Consider the following 22,191-nt stretch of genomic DNA (forward strand, 5'->3'; position numbering starts at 1 on the left):
AAATGTTGAAACGCGCAGAAAACAAAGTGAAACCTTCAGCTACTTGTCGTCTTTTAATGGGTTTGGCCATGTGAATGTGCACGAGTAATGGCACAGCAGCCAATCCAATGGGAATGCCAGGACGTGTGGCTTACTGCTGCCATTGATACACGACAGGGGCGTTGTGGCAGTGCAGACGTGTTGCTCCTCAGCAGCTGTGCTGCTTGTTGGGAAAGATTTGGTGAAGATACTCGAGAAAAAAGCTTCAAGTGTTTCCATTCGACATTGTAAGGAGGGCAATATGGGCACTGGCGACTGGCTGGACAAAGGGATAGACAGTTCAGTTGAGTAGTTCAGTATACGTGGCAGTTATTGTTTACACACGTGCTGTTGGAGTGAAAGTTGTTAAAAATTGTGTGGTGGTGGTTTCTTATGTTGCTGGAAAGGAAAAATTTCTTGTCACTTCATTTGTCTAACAGTCGTTAAGGTTCTAGTTGTTACGAGAGCAGGACAGCAAAAATGCTAATGGATAATTGGCTCATAAGTGGTGAAGGGGGATATTGCACTGTAAATGGGAGGAGACGAGCATTTGCTCTTTGTATACCTATTTGCGAAGTCGTGGCTGGTGATGTTTCTGTTGGAAGAGAAACATTCAAATGTTGGAACGCGCAGAAAACAAAGTGAAACCTTCAGCTACTTGTCGTCTTTCAATGAGTTTGGCCACGTGAATGGGCACGATAGTAGGCGATAGTGACTATTATGGATAAAAGTGAAGAAACGTAGATTCTTGCTTGGGAAATGTAGGTTTGGGATTTGTGCTTTGTGTATCTGTTGTAGGAGTGGAAACTGTTGTTGATTCCACTGGAATGTAAGAACGAGTTTAAAGTTTTAATTGCGTTTTATTCATATAAGTGCCAGGATCAGTGTCTTCTTGCTGCAATTGATACTTGTCTCTGTGTTATGTCAGTCCAAACGAATTATGGAGATCGTGGTGCAGAACATATGTGTTGTTGTGGTCAAGATCTATTGACTATCATGCTGAAGAAGATACATCACTGTAATGAGAATGTACAGATCGTGGTGATGAAGAACACATGAACATTTAGTAGTTCTGTTGATTGCTTCAGCCTTCCAACTGGAAATCCCATGCTTGACTTCAGTGTCTGTCGGGAGCATTTTGCTTAGGCAGAGGCACAGCTATCACATCCCTTTAAAAAATCAGCTGTTCAGGACATCTCCAAGCATGATCCCTGGAGATCACATGCCCCCATCAAGCTGAGCCCTCGCTGACATCTGCAAATTAATGTATCACTGATGTGCCTGAAGCTCCAGTGCGCTTGTAACAGGGAAAATTCTTTGCTCCTTTAATACAGCAAATGCAAATTAGAGTCAGAAAAATTACCTGTGCAAAACATGTTCAGACCACAATAAAGAATGACCTACCTGCTGCACAGAGCTTATCCTTTGTACAGCCCCTCCCTCCAGCAGGGCATAGCGCTTGGATGATTTGTTCAGTTTAGTCTGAATCTATCTCTGCAGGTATCTATCCAGTACTTTTGTATCAGGTAATCAGTGCAACACACTTCATATGATCAAAGGTGCTATTAGTTGAATACATTGTATATGAAAACTGAAAATTGAAATCAAATGTATTATCAAGACTGGTAATTTATGAAAGCAGAAATTGAAAAGTCTTGTGTACTTACCACAGGGCACGCAACTCTTCCTTTCAGCATCCAAGTACTCGCCTTGGCTACAATTGTAACAACCTTTTAACAGAAGAGATTTATTTAATCTTATTATTCATCTTTAATTGTTCCTTCTATAGAATGGAAAACACACAAACATATAGACATTATCTGTAAATCAATGATGATTTTGGATGCTCCTCAGATTCCCAGGACGTATGTTCGCATAGGTCACTCAATCAACGACTGTTTGTGGGATGTTGCTATGCACAATTGGCAGTTTATCAGTAGTTAAAGTTTCCATTCATTCATTCAACTATCCATTAACATAACATAACATGTAGGAGCAGGAGTAGGCCATTCGGCCTTTCGAGCCTGCCCCACCATTTAATCATGGCTGATCTTCTAATCTAACTCCAGCTAATAACCTGACCACGCCTTACCCCCATATCCCCCCCAGCCTCCCCCCCCCACAGCCCCCTGCCTTATACCCATATCCCTTAATCCCTTTTGCAATAAGAAATCTATCTATCTCAGTCTTGAATATGTTCAAGGACTGAGCGTCAACAGCCCTTTGGGGTAGCGAGTTCCATAAATTCACCACTCTTTGAGTGAAGAAGTTCTTCCTCAACTCAGTGCAAAAGAGATGGCTTCTGATTTTAAGGTTTTAGTTTCTCCAACCAGGGGAAACAATCTCCCACTATCTACTCTATCATTGCCCTTTGATGATCTTATAGGTTTCTATAAGATCATCTCTATTTCTTCTATATTCCAGAGAACATAGGCCCAAATTGGTCAGCCTATCCTCGTAACTCATCCCCTTCATCCCTGGTACTAACCCAGTAAATCTACGCTGCACCCCCTCCAAGGCAAGTACATCCTTCCTTTCATAAGGAGACCAAAACTGCACACAGTATTCCAGGTGTGGTCTCACAGGGCCCTATACAGTTGCAGCAACACTTCCCTACTCTTATACTCTAATCCTTTCATAATGAATGCTAAGATATCGTCCGCCTTCCTAATTGCTGCTGCACCTGCAGACTAACTTTCTGTGATTGGTGTACAGGGGCACCCAAGTCCCTCTGGGCGCTAACACATTCCAATCTCTCGCCTTCTAAAAAATAACCCGCTCTCCTGTTTTTGCTCCCGAGGTGGATGACTTCGCACTTCCCTATGTTATACTTCATCGGCCACCTACCTGCCCAGCCACCTAACCTATCTATGTCTCGCTGCATTTTTTTAATGTCGTCCTCTGTGTTGACACTTTCTCCTAGTTTTGTGTCATCCGCGAATTTAGATATATTAACTTCGATGTCCTCAACAAGATCGTTGATGGAAATGGTAAATAGCTGAGGCCCAAGGACTGATCCTTGTGGCACTCCACTAGTCACATCCCTCTAATCTGAAAAGGACCTGTTTATCCCATTTAAGACATGAACTGGAGCAGCTAACAGTGGCAATAACAGTACTGTTACCTTCCATATTATTTTCGATGCTTCTCAGATTCCAAGGACATAAACAGGGCTGATAATGCCAGTCACCCTTGATTTTATAGATATATTCGTACCGGTTATTTCTTTGCTCATGAATATTGAAATAGTCACAGTATACAGCTGGAAGACAATGAAAATTCCATTATTCCTCTTTCATCACGCTTTCAGTCATCTTTCCCACCCTCTTCTGCTCCCCATCTCGAGTCAGGTGTGTAAAACGCTTTGAGATTCTCCCACAATGTGAAAGGAGCTGTGTAAGCATAAACTGTATTGTGATGTATTATCCAGCTATCCAAGAACCATTGTTGATAAATTTGTTGTTGATTCATCTCTTCCTGTATTAAGTGGGGCAGGAGCTGAGTTTGTGTGCTGGAATGCTGTGCCCCCCTGAGGGCTTGGCAGAGCGTAGCGGGTGGTTGTATTGCTGCTTTGCAGATATAGAATGTTCCCAGGTCACTATTCCCTGCCAGCAAAAAACATTTCAACAGAAACAAAACTAAAGATCCTCATCCTCTTGCATGCTGAGGACAATTATTGGATGGTTTGAGCAGGAGACTTCGAAGCAGTGGCCCTAATAGTAAGATTACCAAGTGCATAAAATAGCCTTCAATAATATGAGTATGCTCAATTAGGATTTGGAGTAAACTTCAATACAATGAATTAGCAATCAAAGATGCTTTGTCAATGAAATATTAGCAAAGAAATATTATTACATTATTACATTGAAGGACTTTGAGGCATGCTCCTGTAATGAGCTATATATATATATGCAAACTGCTGTTGTACTACAGAAAACTCTAAAGTATTGCAAAAGAAACTTACGACAAAAGTCTGGCTTTCTCCAGTCGATGCAGATCCCTTTATCCAAGCAAATTTTAGCATAGACAGCTACAGCCTCACAGAGGCACTCACAATCACCAACTAATTCACAGCCACAGGCATCTTGCACACAGTTTTCATAAAACAGATTATGATTCACCTACAATACAAATCAACAAAAGAATGCGACTGTGTGGTTTTGTAAATTTTCTCCTCCAAATATCACAAAAGTACTGCGGTTTTTCTCACCTTTGCTCTGATCATTGCTTTAATAGCCAAATACCATTGACAATAATCCTGTCTTACCGGACTCTGGATATCCGGAATTCGGACCTAACCAGACCAGGTCCAACAGCAAAACCCACTCCCTTGAGCACAGGGACATTGACTATGACTCAGATTGTTTGAATCTCAGATTGTTTGCTTATTTGCTATCTTCTGCTCGCAGGATTCAACAACAACAATTAGATTTGTATCACTCCTTTCATGTGGGGAGAACGTCCCAAAGCGCTGAACAGACCCCAATTCAAACAATCACAAAGCCAACAGCGGCATTTTTTTCAAAAATGCCGGAGTGCCATAGTAATTACACTTTGGGATCTACCCCATTGTTCCCACTACAAATCACACAACCTTATCCATCCCATCCTCGACTCCAGCTAACTTGGTTGACTAACATCTCTTGCTGAAATAATCTGTCCTTTTTTGCCAAAAGGAATTTAGGAAAACACATGCAATTCCTTTGTGCCTTCCAAAGGAACCTCTCTTGATAAAAGCTTCAGCAGCACAGTTACTACGGTTAATTCTCGGGTCTGTGAAGACGAAGAGTCTCCAATCCTCACAATATTCATCTTGTTGAGAAGAACCAGAATCACCAAACAATGTGACAACACCAGAAAGGGTGTGCAGCATTATTAGGTCAGGAACATTCAGCAGTGCAACAGCACTTCTGAAGCATTGTGTTTCCATGAGAACACTGCCATGTGCTCCCTTGTGGTGTAGAAATAAAAGAATCTTAAAGGGCAAAATAGTTTTTTTTCTTTTCTGATGTGAATCTTCTAAAGTATAACAAGTGATTGTGATTTTGCAGTGTATCAGTGCTAACCTCTCAACACGGTCAGTGCACTTCACGTTTACATCGAATGTCTGATTGAGAGATCGACTCACCATGCTGTGGCATTCTTTAAACACTGGACTTTTAATTATAGAGCACGTTTTCCTGGCCCAAGCCACACGAAATGGATTTTTGTCACACAAATGTACGTGTTCCTCCACGTCGGCACACAAGCAATCCTCCTTCCAACTGTTTCCAAAATCTGTTGTACTGGATACTATGGAATTGGTTCGGGTCCTGAATTCATCTCCCAGATTACCATTCAAATTGCCACAGAGTCCACACACAGAATGCTAACAATACAAGATATTATTAATCGTCACGTTAAGATTTAAGTCTTGATCAGGCAATTACCTACTTTATATTATATTCAAACTTTGCATATTAGCTCTCTGAATGTTTTGGAAAGTCAATGGAATAATAGGTTTATGGGTATGAGTTGATTCTGCACACACCTATTTGCCTTTTAAAAAAAACTACTTGTGGGATAAGGCAAACCAGTAAATGTGAGAGGAGGTGATTTTCAATGAGGCACACTTAGGATTAGGGTTAAATTTGTCAACAAGTCCAGGAAGCACAGTAGAGGTTGACAGGAACACACAGGGGAGAGAGCGACAGGAACACAGGGGAGAGACTGACAGGAACACACAGGGGAGAGTGACAGGAACACACAGGGGAGAGAGCGACAGGAACACAGGGGAGAGACTGACAGGAACACACAGGGGAGAGTGACAGGAACACACAGGGGAGAGTGACAGGAATATACAGGGGAGAGAGCGACAGGAACACAGAGGGGAGAGTGACAGGAACACACAGGGGAGAGACTGACAGGAACACACAGGGGAGAGTGACAGGAACACACAGGGGAGAGAGCGACAGGAACACACAGGGGAGAGTGACAGGAACACACAGGGGAGAGAGCGACAGGAACACACAGGGGAGAGACTGACAGGAACACACAGGGGAGAGAGTGACAGGAACACACAGGGGAGAGACGGACAGGAACACACAGGGGAGAGAGCGACAGGAACACACAGGGGAGAGAGTGACAGGAACACACAGGGGAGAGTGACAGAAACACACAGGGGAGAGACTGACAGGAACACACAGGGGAGAGTGACAGGAACACACAGGGGAGAGAGTGACAGAAATGCACAGGGGAGAGAGTGACAGGAACACACAGGGGAGAGTGACAGGAACACACAGGGGAGAGTGACAGGAACACACAGGCGAGAGTGACAGGAACACACAGGGGAGAGAGCGACAGGAACACACAGGGAAGAGAGTGACAGGAACACAGAGGGGAGAGCGACAGGAACACACAGGGGAGAGAGTGACAGGAACACACAGGGGAGAGTGAGAGGAACACACAGGGGAGAGCGACAGGAACAAACAGGGGAGAGAGTGACAGGAACACACAGGGGAGAGACTGACAGGAACACACAGGGGAGAGTGACAGGAACACACAGGGGAGAGTGACAGGAACACACAGGGGAGAGAGTGACAGAAATACACAGGGGAGAGAGTGACAGGAACACACAGGGGAGAGAGTGACAGGAACACACAGGGGAGAGTGACAGGAACACACAGGGAAGAGAGTGACAGGAACACACAGGGAAGAGAGTGACAGGAACACATGGCAGAGAGTGACAGGAGCACACAGGGGAGAGAGTGACAGAAATACACAGGGGAGAGTGACAGGAAAACACAAGGGAGGGATGAAGTGGATCAGAAGTTGGCTAAATTAGAGGAAACAACGAGCAATTGTACATTTACTGCCCGAGAATGGAGAGAAGGAACAGTTGTGGCCCATTCCTATTTACAATTTAAGCTAAGCTGGGGATGTTTACTAAAGATGGAAGGCACATAATGGGATCATACCTGGGATGGTTAAGATTTGCGGAAAGAAATTGGATTTGTGGAATGCTAAGTTAAACAGGAATAGACTCCAAAAGACAATCCAGGTGTGGAACCTGGGGAACAGATGGAAAGCTCACAGAAACCATCAGCACAATGTGCAACAACAAAAACAAAAATAAAATTACATTTGTATAGCGCCTGTCACTTTGGGAGGATGTCCCAAGGCGCTGGACAGACAAAGTTTCGGACCCGAGCTGGGGGTTGGGATCAGGGAGGTTGGAGGGCAGGGGGGTAACTAGGGAGATCGAAAGCACGATCGAAGTGGCGGGTCTTGAGATGGGTCTTGAAGAAGGCAAGGGAGGGGGCGAGATGGAGGGACTGCAGGATGGAGTTCAGAGGGTGGGGGCAGAGTGGCAGAAAGCCCTTCCGCCAATAGTGGGGCGAGTGAGATGGGGGACGTGAAGCAGGCCGGAGCCCGCTGAGCAGAGGGAGCGAGCAGGATGGTACGGGTTTAGGAGGTCGGAAACGTCAGGGGGAGCGAGGCCATGGAGGGCTTTGAAGGTGAGGACCAGGAATTTGAACTGTATTCTCTGTGTGATGGGAAGCCAGTGGAGTCAGGCGAGATTGGGGGTGACAGGGTCACGGAGCCTGGTGTGGGAGAGGACATGGGCTGCAGAGTTCTGAATGATCTGAAGCCTGTGGAGGGAGGAGTTGGGGAGGCCGACAAGCAGGGAGTTTGCATAGTGAAGCCTCGATATAATGAAGGCGTGCATGAGGATCTCGGGGGGCCTGCAGTGTGAGACAGTGGCGGAGTCGGGCGATGTTGCGGAGGTGGGGAAGGCAGAGCGGGCCATGGTAGGGGTAGAAAGGATAGTTGAGGGTCAAACAAGACCCCAAGGTTCCGGACCGGCTCAGTGAAGGGGAGTGAGCCCCATTGATGGTGATGCTGTCAGCCCTGAGGTGAGGAGGCGCTGACGGGAGCCAATCAGGAGGACCTTGGTCTTGTTGACGTTCAACTGAAAAAAATTAGCCCTCATCCAGGACTTGATGTCTGACAGACATTCTGTCAGGACAGCAGTGAGTCCTGGAGTCCAGGGTAGAGGCAGAGAGGCAGAGTTGTGTGTCATGTGGATGTTGACCCCATGTCTACAGTTGATGTCACCAAGTGGAAGCATAAATTGAAGAGGAGGGGACCAAGGACAGAGCCCTGGGGAACGCCGCATGAGATGGTGTGGGGGCTAGAGGAGAAACTGTTTGTGGAGATGAAATGGAGGCGGTGTGACAGGTATGATCTGAACTAGTCAAGGACAGACCCTTGAAGGTTGAGGTGAAAGGAGAGACAGTGGGTGAGGATAGAGTGTTCAAAGGTTTTGAAGGCAGCAGAGAGGTCAAGGAGGATGAGGAGGCAGAGGGAGGTCTAGTTGCAGATGGACAAAATGTCATTTGTCACTTTGACTAGTGCTGTTTTTGTGCTGTGGAAACCCAATTGGAGGGGTTTGTGGAGGGGATGGAGATGGGGTGGTAGTTTGAGTGTAGAGATGGGTCCAGGGAGGGTTTTTTAAGGATAGAAATGATGACGGATGTTTTTAATGAGGTGGGAACAGTACCAGTGGACAGGGAGAGGCTTATGATGTCTGTGAGTAGAGGGGCAAGGAGGTGGAGGCTGGGAGGTAAGGAGAGGGGTAAGGTGTCGAGGGAGCAGGTGGTCAGTTTCATGCGGGTTATAGTGGTGATGAGAGAGGAGGGGGAGACAGGTTCAAAGATGTGGAGGGAGGGATGGGTAGGGGCCGGGGTAGTAGGCAGAGATGGGGAGGTTATAACAGACGGAATGGCAGAAGCAGCTGAACGGATCCCCTTGACTTTGGATTTGAGTAAGTCCAGCATCGCCTCGCAGTTGGCAATTGAGGTGAGGATGGGAGTTGCTTGAGAGGGTGGGCGGAGGAGCCAGTTGGTGATGGAGAAGAGGAGCCTGGGGTTGCCTTGACCTCCAAAATTTTCTTGGAGTAGAACAACGGTTTAGTGGAGACGAGGACGGAGAAGTAAATAAAGAGGCAAACAAGGATGTGTTGGGATATATAGCTGGAGGATCATCACATCCAGCCCACGACGTGTGATGAGCTTGTCCCAGGACTGTGGGGCATGTGCTGCCTGGTGTATTGTGGAGGGAACTCTGATACTGAATTAACCAGAATTGGGCGCCTGAGGGAGATGATGGAAACACCTGCAAGGAAATTCCAGCAGGATCTAGATTAGCAGTACTTCATGTAACATTTTATAATATCCAGAATTGGGCAAATTGTTGAGTTTTGCTTTTCAAGTCATTGTTTTGTTGTTTTTAAAACAATTGCCAGAAAATCAGCTTTAAAATGAAGGCTGTGTATGAGGTGAGATTTCGATGACATTGGAACGCTGCAGAGGTTAAACCTGAACTGATGGAATTTCTCCTCAAAATTTTCACATGGACAACAGTTACTGAGATGATGTGACATTTTCTAAGATTGTAAAGATATAGACAAAGGAATCCCGTTACCTGCAGTATTCCTGTGAGCTGAATATAAAGAGACATCCCCTTATTCCATATAATTTTTAGCTCAAGGTCTTTCTGGATTTTGATTACAAACAATAAATACATTGGGTTTTTTTGGAGTTTGAAGTTCAATTCTGCACTTTCAGGTTGGACGCTGTAAGTGCCGTCTGCCAGTCTGATACAATAATCCTGGAAGAAAAGTCCACATCATATCATAATGACACGCACACACACAAATTGTAATAAGTCCAACTCTCAACTACTTACATAGATTTACGTACAATGTACAGCACAGAAACAGGCCATTTGGCTTAACCAGTCAGTCCATGCCGGTGTTTATACTCCAGACATCTTAAAGTTAGTGATTGTGTATTTTATAAGCAAAATATGGCAGTCAATGTGTGTACAGCAATGTCCCTAATTCAATGAAACAAAAACAGTAAATCTTACCTTATCTTTATAAGTTGTATAATCGCCTAAGTCATACATTTACCTGAGTCCCATTCAGTTTCCTATCAAAACCATTTAGATTTCTTCACACAACTTGTATTAATCACCTCCTAACTCATAACACTGCTCCTCTATCCTCCATTACTCCCTCACATACCAGCTGCCTTGAATAAAGTACTCACCCGTCCGTCCACACATGTACAATTACCGGCCGGCTGCATTTAATTCACAGGAAATGCAGTCTTGATCTGGCAATCGAACGCGCAGAACAACTTAATTTCCCGAATTCAATGAGATTCCAATGTTTTACGGTAAGTGTGCATGCGATGACTGGTCAAGATGCATTAAATCGCGGGAAATGTAGTCTTGAACCATCACCACATGCACGTGTGGCTGCAGTGATAACTAACGCATGTGCACTTACTGGCAGCAATAAATTAAATTAAACATGCGCAGTGTAGACTACTGAATAAATCAGATTTTCTACAACTTAGTTTGCCTGCAACACAGTCTTCACGTAATTCATATTAAATGTTACGGTCCTGACGTATGTAAGTTTTACTGTAATATATAAAACAAAGGTTACACCATATTCTCACCAGCGGCTAGACACAGTGACGTGCCTGAAAATGTCTACCGTGACTGCTACCTACCTCAAGGTAAATCTTGGCACCCCTTGTACATGTCACCTGATTATCACCACAAACATAGTTTTCTGATGTTATCTTGAATGATAGATTTGTCTGTTCTGGAGTGCAAGTGTCCTACAAGAACAAGAAATTAATAATAGGTACAGAAAACAACAAATCAGTTTAAATATAAGACAACACCCCATTGGGTTAATGCTGCACCAACGGATCAGGAAATGCCGGGACTCAGTCCCGCAACTGTGTTAAATCATTCAATTTCAATGTGAACAGCAATTACACCATTGGCCTTGTGTGTGGCTCTCAGGCCCCTCAAAGTTATCAGCCCATTAACCCGGACCTATGTCACCCATAAAGAATGGCAGTTTGGTTCATTCTGGTACCGGACGTGACTATCAGTTGCTGCCTTCAAGAGAGTCGTTCCAGAAGAGCAGCGTAAGCAGGGCCAAGACTGAGAGAAAAACCTCTAACAGTAACAGTCATAAATCTTTACATTTTACCTGAACTAAAGTATATTCACAATTGCCATCAAACCCATAATATTTGCCATCAAAGGTGGTGATGTGACCCTCGCCGTGGACAACACAAGTCGAAGGACACATTCCGTCGGTGCTGCAGTTCCATTTCCCGCTCAAGCAAATACTGTTAAGATACAAACATTATTACAAGACATCATAAACATTGTGAAGAAATATAAGATGATTGTGGCGCATCACTCAGTCATTAGCACAGCCAATGTGCTACCAAACTACAAAGACAGGACAAGGTTGCAGTGTTCAAATATTAAATGTTTGGTGAAAATGTATCTTTCTTAATCTACTTTAATCTTAATCTCTTACTTTCCAATATGTTGCTCTCTGATAATTGTAAGAAATAACACTTAGTTTTCAAAGTCTCTAAAGCATTGGCACAATAAACCATACGATCTGTCCAACTTCTAACCCCAGTAAAATCAGTTGGTCAGTCACATTGCTTAACAATATGTTTTGAATGGGTTAGTCAGTCACAGGTCACAGGTCACTTAGTCATGGCAGGGGTAGTTGTAATCACAGGTTAGTTTTATTCTGTATTAAGTGATTTTGTTCTTACCAGTGTTAGAACACAATGGGCAATTTGATACCAACCCTGCCCACAGATCAATTGGTTTTCTAATGTGAAGATACAGTAAAGAAATGTAATGTAAAGATACATTACATTTCTAATGTAAAGATACAGTAAAGATACAGATAAGTGACATGACAGAACAACTATTCACAGACAAAAAGGGACCAAAAGCTCTGAGTTGACCATGCGGAAACCAACCAGTGCCGACTTTACACTGTACCATGTTTCGCACGTTTGGTTGCTGTGGATAAAGTGAACAAATGTGTAGCATCTTACCATTTCTGACAGTTCTGCTCCACTTGCTGCTGGTGTTGGTATGACACACCACTGAACTCACAGGGACATTTGTTAGCATGGACACATCCATTGTGCCCATCGGATACCATTTCCTTCGGACATATGCAACCTGGTACACACTTAGTTGCTAACTGAGGGATTTAAGTAATTATATTTTTAAATTAACCACATAATATACAACCGGGTAACAATTCCGACATCTATAACTTGAGAATGCTTGAGTCAATGCTGGAAATATAATTTTTTAGTTTACGCCAATATTATGTGTAACCCCTCCACCCCCCCCCGCCCCACCAGGACCTCAGCTTTGGTCTTGACTTAAATCTCCAGTTGAGGGGCTACAAGTGACTTTACAATTACTTTATTGGCAGTTTCCTATTCCTATAATATTTTTAATCAGATCTATTAATTATTATTATCCTTACTGGACGTCCTCCCGACGTGACTGGCACTTTACAAATGTAATTTTGGATTGTATTATATTTTATACAGCACCTGCTAGACAGGATATACTGTGAAGTGTAGTGACTGTGCATTTGTAGGCAGCTAATTTGTGCAAAGCAAAGTTCCACAAACAGCCATGAAGTCAACAACCAATTTTATCTGGTGGATTGTTGGCCAGGAGAAATTTTCTTATCCTTTTGAATATCGATGTAAGATCTTTAATGTGCATCTCAACAGGTAGATGGGTCCTTGGTTTACAACAACAACTTACACTTGTATAGCGCCTTTAACATTGGAAAGACGTCCTCTAGTTTTTAAAGGTTGTGTGCGCCACTGTAAAAAAAAAGTGCACGGTACACAGCAGACTGCTGCACGACACACACACGCAACTTAGAGGGAATAGTAGTCCCAGGGCATTTTTAGACCCGAGCTGGGAGTTGGAGTCAGGAGGGGTGAAGGATAGGGGAGTGGGGGTGGGACGGTGGCATTAGCTATGGTCGAAGAGGAAGGTTTTCAGACAGGACTTGAAGGAGGCCAGCGAGAGGGGGTGAAGCGGAGGGATTGCGGGATAGAGTTCCACTGTGTACGGGCAGTGGTGCTGAATGTCTGACTGCCAATTGGGGGGGTCGGAAGTGCAGGGGACCTGAAGCAGGTCAGTGTCCGCCGAGCGAGGGAGTGGTCAGGCTGATATGGGGTTAGAAGGCCAGAGAGATAGGTGGAGCAAAATCATAGAGGGCTTTGAAGGTGATGATGCATAGAACGTCATCTCAGACAACACAACACAACTACAGCATTTGCACTGGAGCATCAGCCTAGACTGAGCCTCAATCTTCGATGTGGGGTTTGAACCCACATCCTTCAGATTCAGAGGCAAAAATGTGAAGGACTGAGCCAGACTGACACCTGCCTCAATAAGGACAGGTCAGTGAGGGCATGAAGTTTGACACTGGCATCAGAGTAGTAGGGCTGCTCCCCTGCTTGACTCACCATGTAACAACAGCACAAACTAAGGAACAAAGTTACCGCCAGGAACAATTTTGAAAATCACTGAAAACTTTACCTCAAACAATCAGACTAGAAGTTGCCCCCAGAAAAGCGATCCACCAACAACCGGGTTCCTATTTACTGCTAAGTGAACAGGGGCATGTGGAATAAAAAAAATTGCCCAACATTTCACCCTCCTGGGAATCGAACCCAGGTCCTCTTACTTGCGAGGCGAGAGCAGGTTGTGACATTTGCTACTCAAACACTGACTTTCCGTGGCCAGGATCTGACATATTGGTGCATATGCTGCCCCAGAATCATCTTCTTGTCCATCAACACTATGTTACAGGACATAATAATAATAATAATAATAATAATAATAATAATAATCCTTGCATTTGATATAGCGCTTTTCACGTCGGGAGGACGTCCCAAAGCGCTTCACAGAACACACTGTAAAGTGAATTGACTGTATATTTGTGGGCGAACGCGGCAGCCAATTGCGCACAGCAATGTCCCACAAACAGTCGTAGATTGAAAAGGACCAATTTATTGAAAAGGATTATTATTAGGCGTGTGGAGTAAGGAAACTTGCCCAAGGTTTCGCCCTGCCACTACCACTAATCGCAAAGGAGAGGACCTGAATTCGATTTCCAAGCAGGGAGAAATGGTAGGCACGTTTCCTTCCTCCACGTGTGTCTGTTTACTGCGCAGTTGTTAGTCGATTGGCAGATCGCTTTTCCGGGGGTGATAATCCCTTAAAAAAATAATAATTTGGTCACTCAATCCACAACTGTTTGTGGGACGCTGCTGTGCGCAATTGGCTGCCACATTTCGCCCACAAAATACACAGTCAATTCTTTTACAATAATATTCTGCGAAGCCCTTTGAGATATCTCAATGATGTGATAAGGCGTTATATTAAATGCAAGGATTATTATTGATATTATTATAGAAGTTAGTTTGCTATTTTAAGACAGAGCAGGTATTCGCTACTCACACACTGACTTTCCGTGGCCAGGGTCTGACATGTTGGTGCACATGCTACCCCAGAATTATCTTCTTGTCCCTCAACACAGGCCACGTAAATTTTGTCATCGGGACAATAATCTGAAAAACGAATCAGACGTAATTCTGCCTTGTGGGTCTCCAATCAAATAGTTAGACCATTTTTTCCAATTATTAAATTAAATTGGATATTGACACAATGCACAGAACAATAACATTCAAACATCAAATATATATATTTTACATCACATTGAGAATTAAAAAGATCTTTCCTACCCTCGGGGATCTGATCTTTGCACTGCAGCTTTCCATTCTCACAAGTACTGTAAAACAGATAGTGCACTCAGTCACCCTCCACTAGCAAAGCAATCACTGGAATTGCATCAATATTTGACAAATCAAAAACAGTAAGAATGTAAGACCAGTGGAGAAAAGAGAAGAAAATTTCTCTTGGTATCCTGGCCAACAATCCTCAGCATAAATTGATCATTCACTTCATAGTTGATTGTGTAACATTGCTGTGCACAAATTGGCTGCTGTATTCACCTACAAATTGCATAGTCATTACACTCAATTTTGTGAAACACTTTGCGACATCCTACCAGTGTGAAAGGCTGTATCAAATGTGAGGGTTAGTACAGATTTCCTGAAGTTTTCACTCAGTTAAAACAACAACTCGCATTTACACAGCGCCCCTCACACAGGGGATCAGAGTGCTTGACAGTGATGGAGTCCGATGCCAAGATCGAAAAGGAAGGTCTTTGGGTGTGATCTGCAGATGGGGAAGGAGAGGGCAAGGCAGAGTGATTGAGGAAGAGTTAACTTTAATTGGGAATACATTTCACCAGAGTCCTCACTTCCTGGATGTTTACCCTCTGATTATACTCAATGGGGCAAGCTGGCTTTTGTTGTTTCACACTTGGTTATAATGTTCGTCACACCCCCAACAATTTACATTTCAATAACGTTTATTCAACGACTGGGTTAACAACTGATCGACTTACCATATTCTACCGTTAAGAGATATTTGATGATGAGGCAGTACAGCAGTAGCATTAGGGAGGAAACATGAGCATTCAGCTTCAGGTACACATTTCTCATCATAATCCAGGTACAAGTTTTCTAGGCAGTTGCAGCCATCCACAGGAATATCGGTTGAATTGCATTCCAGGTCGGGATGGGACAGGGAAACACACGTGCGGTGACATGCTCTCGAGTTGTAACTGAATATCTGATTTTGAAAACAATGAATACCTGAAAAAGATTCAAACAGTCTGTTTGTTAAGGAAGTCAGCACTTGAATCACATCACTGTGGATTATATTGCAACTCAATAATATGTTTTGCTTTTCCCAATGAATAATTGAGTAGGTTGTTTTTACTTGTTGGTGAGCCCCGAAAACAAGGGGTCAGAAATATAAGACAGCAAATAGCACATCAAAGGGAATTTAGCAGGAACTTTAAAAATGGCAGTGAGAAGGTAGAGATCTCACTACTGGAAGCTGTAGTTGAAACAGAAAGCACCAACGTATTTAAGAGGAAACTTGATGCAGACATGAGGGAGGAGGAAAAAGAGAGGGTTAGAAGAGGGGAATAGCTGATGCTCAACAACCTTACAACCCAGAGATTGATGATGTTTATTGCTGGGGAAGCGAGCTGGGTGGGTGGGCGGTGGTAGAAAGGAAGCAGCGCTGTGATGTGCACTACAAAAGTCATCTTTTTATTTTGTTTTTAAAAACAAATTGAAAAAGGAATTTTTACCCATAAATACACAGTCAATTCACTTTACAGTACATTCTGTGAAGAGCTTTGAGACGTCTCGAAGACGTGATAAAGCGCTATATCAAATACAAGGATATTAGTATTATTATTACAGAAAATAAAAACTGTTCTACATCTTAAAGGTCGCTTCAGCAAATGCAAATGTGACCAATTCATTTCAGATCATTGTCACACACAAGGGAGGAACGCGAATGAAGAATAGTTGCAGACTTACTGCAGCCCTCTACTTGTTCTCTCCAGCCATTCAATATCACACCCTTCAGAAGACAGGCTCGAGCATACGATCCGAGAGAATTACACATAAAATCATTTACTTTCTCATAGTTGCACGTCTCGTATTTACAACGCTGGGGAAGAATAAAGAAATTGAAGTATAAATACAAAGTGATCTGCAGACTATACTACTGTGCATCCTGAGACCCTCTCTTAGTAGTGTTCACAAAATGAATAGTCAACACCCAAATCAGTTTGAAGGAATAAAAACATTCTGAGAGGCTATGGAATTTCAATTAAACATAGCTTTACTGTAAGGTCATGACTTTGCTAACCTGTATAGAAGTGGACTGAGCCACAGCTTGTCAAAGGCATTGAAGATGTCAAAGACGTTTAGGAAGAAGTCACCAAAACACTCAAGAACATTATACGCCCACATAATACAGTCACACCACTTTGCACCCCACATCACTTTACAGTGTTTATCTAAAATTAGATATAGATCCAATCAAACACCATGAATCAAAACCTTTGACTTTCAGTCTCTCAACATCTCTGGTCAGTTAGCTCCAATGAGGTCTAAGATGCTTTGAAATGTACAGGAATTCCTTATTTGGAAGGCAAGTCCAAAATAAGGCTGTTTTACCTCATAATAGTCTCTCGGGTTCACAACATGATGACATCTCCTAAATATGGAGAATCTGTTCATTAATATAGAACAGTGAGTTCGAGCAAATACATCTGTAAAGAGAAAAGACGTGAGCTTTCTTATGGATTTTGTTAGATTTCACAGCACAGAAACAGGCCATTCGACAGGCTATGATGGTGTTCATACTCCACATGGAGTCTTCACACACTCCTTACTCACTCCCATGCCCTTCTCTTCCCCTCCTCCTGTATATATCTAGCTTCCTCTGGAGTGCAACTATATTCTCTGCCTCAACTACCGGCTCCTTCAAGGTCTGCCTCAAGACCTTCCTCTTTGACTGTGCTTGGGGACATCTTTCCCATCTTGCCCTCTCACCTCCAGCTCAGGTGCAAACCCACAACTGGCAATGTAGGGGCATGGAAAACATTATATAAAATTGTACTGTGCTGACATTAAATGCCAGATTACAATCTGTGATACTACGTCTCTTCATCATTAGATCCTCGCTGCCAGGCTCATGATATTAAACAATATCACACTGTGAACTGATTCAAACTGCATCGTGCTAGTGTCCACTTACATTTTAACTCACTCAGTGAGCATGGTTCATAATCTTCATCACAAGAGTGCCTACAGTTTGCCATGACTTTCCAGGAATCTGCAAAAAGAGAAGCCGTTGCTTCTGAGATCGCCATACTGCTCATGAAATCATCGTTGGAGTCTCCATTGAAGTTACCACACAGACCTGGAGGAGAATAAAGAGCTCCATGTTATTCTCCAGAATAAAATTGAATTCAAAGAGTGGAATATTATTAATAAGCAACAAGATGTGTCATTTCTTCTCAAAGAATGTTCCCCGTTAAGGAAAGCTACTCATGTGCTTACCGTGAGTCGTGTGACAAAATGTTTGGTCCACATAAACGTGGACCTGAAAGGGAGAACAGAACTGAATTTGGATCTGCAGGCCGAAGTTTGTGTGCACCTGGAGGTGAGTGGAGGACTCTCTGTAAATCCGAATCCCGTCTGAAAAAAGGAAGACAATTAGTGAATGAATAAATATAAAAAACCCTATACCTGGCAGTGCAGGTGTTATAATAATATAATGATAATAATCCTTGCATTTAGCACATTGTTGAGACATCTCAAAGCGCTTCAAAGAATATACTGTAAGGTGAATTGACTGTATATTTTGTGGGCGAAGCATGCAGCCAATTGCGCACAGAAGTGTCCCACAAACAGTCGTGGATTTAATTTTTTTTCAGCAAAGACACCAGGTCCCCACCCTGCTAATTCTAACTTCCATTGGCCCTGATACAGGGGAAGTCAGATGTCACAAGCAGGAAGCCCCTCACAGGAAAAAGAGGAAAGCAAACGTCCCCCACTTTGATGGGTGAGCAAGAGCCAGTGAACAGGGCTGGGCAGGCTCCGTCGGTGCCTTACTGCCAAGGTCAACTTTGTAACTCACCAAGTGGCCCAAAACATAGAGTCACTACAGTTCACAGTAAATCCTGCGAAGCGCATATCAAGTGTAAGGACTGTTATTAGACAAGTATGGACAAGCCAAGCACTGCCGAGATTTTTCAGTAAAAAACGATTTTCAGAAGCACTATCCTCAGTCACTACAACAACAACAAAATGACATTTATAGAGCGCCTTTCACGTCGGGAGGATGTCCCAAAGCGCTGAATCCAGTGTGTTTGTGCAAAGTACAAGTTCATGGTTTGTAAATTTTAACCATTTACATGTTTGGGATATTTATTTGTCAAACATTTATTCACTTTTTATTCCATATATAACTTGCTAACAACATTGAGCTCTGCAGACTGGTCAACCAAACCCATAGCATGTGCTGTGACGAGAAAACTGGGATTAGAAAGTTGGCCAAAGGAAATCTCCCAGTAGAGAATAATGGACGTTTTAATACAACAATCCATCATTCCATTCACCTCTTGTGTAGGGCAATCTCCTCCATTGATTGTTGACTTGTATTGTGGTGTTCTGAGAAATGATGATCCTTAACTGTCAAAACATAAACAAGGATTATTTGGTTACAAAGATGATAATTTCAGATGCAACATTTGGAAATGGAGATTGAGTTAAAGCAGGATAATGCTTGGCTAATGTTACGGAGTTGTTGCTGAACAAAAGGTGGCTACAGCTGCAAGTCTGTATCCTTTTCACTGAAATTCATTTCAATCTTTGCACTCAACAGAAAATGTCTTGGTGTACAGGATCACATTCTGTAAACAAATGTTACATTTAAAGATTGGTAAATTCTTTCACTGATGTGAATTTCACGTTATAAAATTACCAAATGCACAACAACAAATTGCATTTCTAAAGCATCCTTCATGTTGGGAGTTGGTTCCGAGGTGCTGGATAGTGAAGGGTTTGCAGCTATGCTTTGGGTTGGAATCAGGAGGTGGGGTGGGGTTGGGGAGGGTGGGGTAGGAAGATGACTGAAGCCATGGTCAAAGAGGAAGGTCTGAGAGACAGCTCTTGAAGAAGACATAGATGCACTATAATGCACACAGTATAGAACATACCCAATGTCCTGTTTCTGTGTGGCCTACAGTATATCTGGTTTGATTCCTTTACAGGTTTCGACAAATAAATCTCTGTATCTTTCCAGGTTTGTTAAATAGGTTTGTGTGAATGCTAGCTATGATATCTTTAAGCAGTTTAAATGTAAAAGGAAGGATTTCCTTTCATGCACTGCCTGAAAGGGTGGATTGAAAAATGGCTAACGGGAAGAAAACAAAGAATAGGGATAAACGGGTTCTTCTCAGATTGGCGGGATGTGACTAGTGGAGTGCCACAAAGATCAGTCCTTGGGCCTCAACTATTTACCATCTACATCAACAATCTAGATGAGGACATCGAAGTTAATATATCTAAATTCGCGGATGACACTAAACTAGGAGGGAGAGTAAACACCAAGGATGACATATAGATAGGCAGGTGAGTGGGCAAATAGGTGGCAGATGAAGTATAATGTAGAGAAGTGTGAAGTCATCCACCTAGGTGGCAAAAACAGTAGAGCAGATTATTTTTTAGAAGGGGAGAGAGTAGATAGTGTTAGCGTTCAGAGGGACTTGGGTGTCCTTTTACACCAGTCACAAAAAGTTAGTTTGCAGTTCTAATAGAAACTATGACCAGGGGTCAGAGTCTTAGAATTAGGGATAAGCCCTTTCGCACTGAGTTGAGGAAAAACTTCATTCAGCGGGTAGTGAATTTATGGAATTCTCTACCCCAAAAGGCTGTAGATGCTCAGTCTTTGAACACATTCAAGACTGAGATTGATAGATTTCTTGTGGATAAAGGGATTAAGGGATATGGGAATAAGGCGGGAGGTGTAGTTAGAATAGATCAGCCATGATCTTATTGAATGGCGGGGCAAGCTTGAGGGGCCGAATGGCCTACTCCTGCTCCTAATTCTTATGTTCTAATCAGATGCAATAATAACTTTCAAGAGGGAATTAGACAGGTACTTGAAAAGGAATAATTTGCATGGGTATTGGCGAAAGAGTGGGACTGATTTGGTAGGACTTCCAAAGACCCGGCACAAGCACAATGGGCCAAATGGCCTTCTTCTGTGTTGTAATATTCTATGATTCTATGACTCTGGTTGTCGTAACTCATCCATAGAATCATAGAATTATACAGCACAGAAGGAGGCCATTCAGCTCATTGTTTCTGTGCCGGCACTTTAAAAAGAGCTTCCAAATCATTCCCACTCCCCCATCAGCCTTTCAGACAATGCATTCCAGATCCAAACAACTCGCGTGTGAAAAAATTTCTCCTCACCTCCCCTCTGTTTCTTTTAACAACTAATTTAAATCAGTGGCCTTGGGTTACTGACCTACCCGCCAGGGGGAATAGTTTCTCCTTGTTCCCCCTATCAAATTCCCTCAGAATTTTGAAAACTTCTATTAAGTCGCCTCTTAACTTTCTCTGCTCCAAAGAGAATAATCCCAGCTTCTCTACCTCTCCTGATAACTGAAGTCCCTCATTCCTGGTACCATCCTGGGAAATCTCCTCTGCACCTTCTCCAATGCCTTGACATCTTTCCTAAAGGGCAGTGCCCAGAACTGAGCACAGTCTCTCGCTGAGGCCTAACCATTGTTTTATATAAAGGTTCATCATAACTTCCTGACTTTTGTATTCTATGCCCCTATTTATAAAGCCTAGTGACCTGTATGATTATTTAACAGCTTTATCTACCTGTCCTGCCACCTTCAAAGATTTACTATATGACCCCCCAGGTATCTCTGTTCCTTCACCTCCTTTAAGATTGTACATCAGCGTATATTGCCTATACACAAGTCCAGGTCATTTGTATAGATCAGAAACAGCAGTGGTCCCAATACTGATCCCTGGGGGACACCACTGCACACGTCCCTCCAGTCAGAAAAACAACCGTTCACCACCACTCTCTGCTTTCTGTCCCAGCCAGTTCTGTATCCGCTGCCACTGTCCCTTTAATACTGTGGGCTTCTATTTTTCTTACAAGTCTCGTATGTGGCATTTTATCAAACCCCTTTTGAAAAACCATATAAACTACATCAACTACACTACCTTCATCCGCCCTTTCCTTTACCCCATCCGGTTTGTTAGACATGATTTGTCTTTACCAAATCCATGTTGGCTGTCCTTTATTAACCTAGATTTATCCAAGTGAAAATTTATCTTGTCCTGAATTATAGTCTCCAGAAGTTTCCCTACTCTTGACGTTAGACTGACTGGCCTGTAATTCCTGGGTAGTTCCTCTGGCACCATTCCAGTATCCAAAGAGGATTGAAAGGTTGTGGCCAGAGCCATTAATTCCACCCCTACTTTGCTAGGTCCCTTTTCAACTCATTGAAATTAACCCTCTTCCAGTTGAATATCTTCAACTTTGATCATTCCTTGTCCCTTTCCATAAGTGCTCTAAACCCAATGATGTTGTGATCACTATTATCCAGATCCTACCACTGAAACCTGCACCACTTGCCTCATTTCACTCCCCAGAACTAGATCCAACACTGCTTCCTTCCTTGTTGGGCTGGAAACATACGGATCCAGAAAGTTGTCCTGCACACATTTCAGGAATCCTCCCCACTCTTTGCCATTTACACATATTTTGCCACCTATG

At 43.2% G+C, this 22,191-nt stretch overlaps 1 protein-coding gene across 1 annotated transcript; it reads right to left on the reverse strand.

Moving 5' to 3' along the window:
* Positions 1-1,279: 1,279 nt before the first annotated feature.
* LOC103190841 (mucin-6-like) lies at positions 1,280-21,678 on the reverse strand. The gene is made up of 15 exons (XM_007911735.2): positions 21,636-21,678; positions 17,943-18,080; positions 17,638-17,802; positions 17,055-17,149; positions 16,410-16,542; positions 15,419-15,668; positions 11,958-12,008; positions 11,078-11,219; positions 10,584-10,694; positions 9,484-9,669; positions 5,147-5,386; positions 3,983-4,139; positions 3,143-3,280; positions 1,686-1,748; positions 1,280-1,341 (listed from the first exon to the last, which is right to left on the reverse strand). Exons 1-15 carry the CDS (start codon positions 21,676-21,678, stop codon positions 1,280-1,282), a joined length of 1,974 nt encoding a protein of 657 aa, XP_007909926.2.
* Positions 21,679-22,191: the final 513 nt, after the last annotated feature.

Source organism: Callorhinchus milii, unplaced genomic scaffold (genome assembly GCF_018977255.1).
Source record: "Callorhinchus milii isolate IMCB2004 unplaced genomic scaffold, IMCB_Cmil_1.0 Scaffold17, whole genome shotgun sequence".
Taxonomy (NCBI): domain Eukaryota; kingdom Metazoa; phylum Chordata; class Chondrichthyes; order Chimaeriformes; family Callorhinchidae; genus Callorhinchus; species Callorhinchus milii.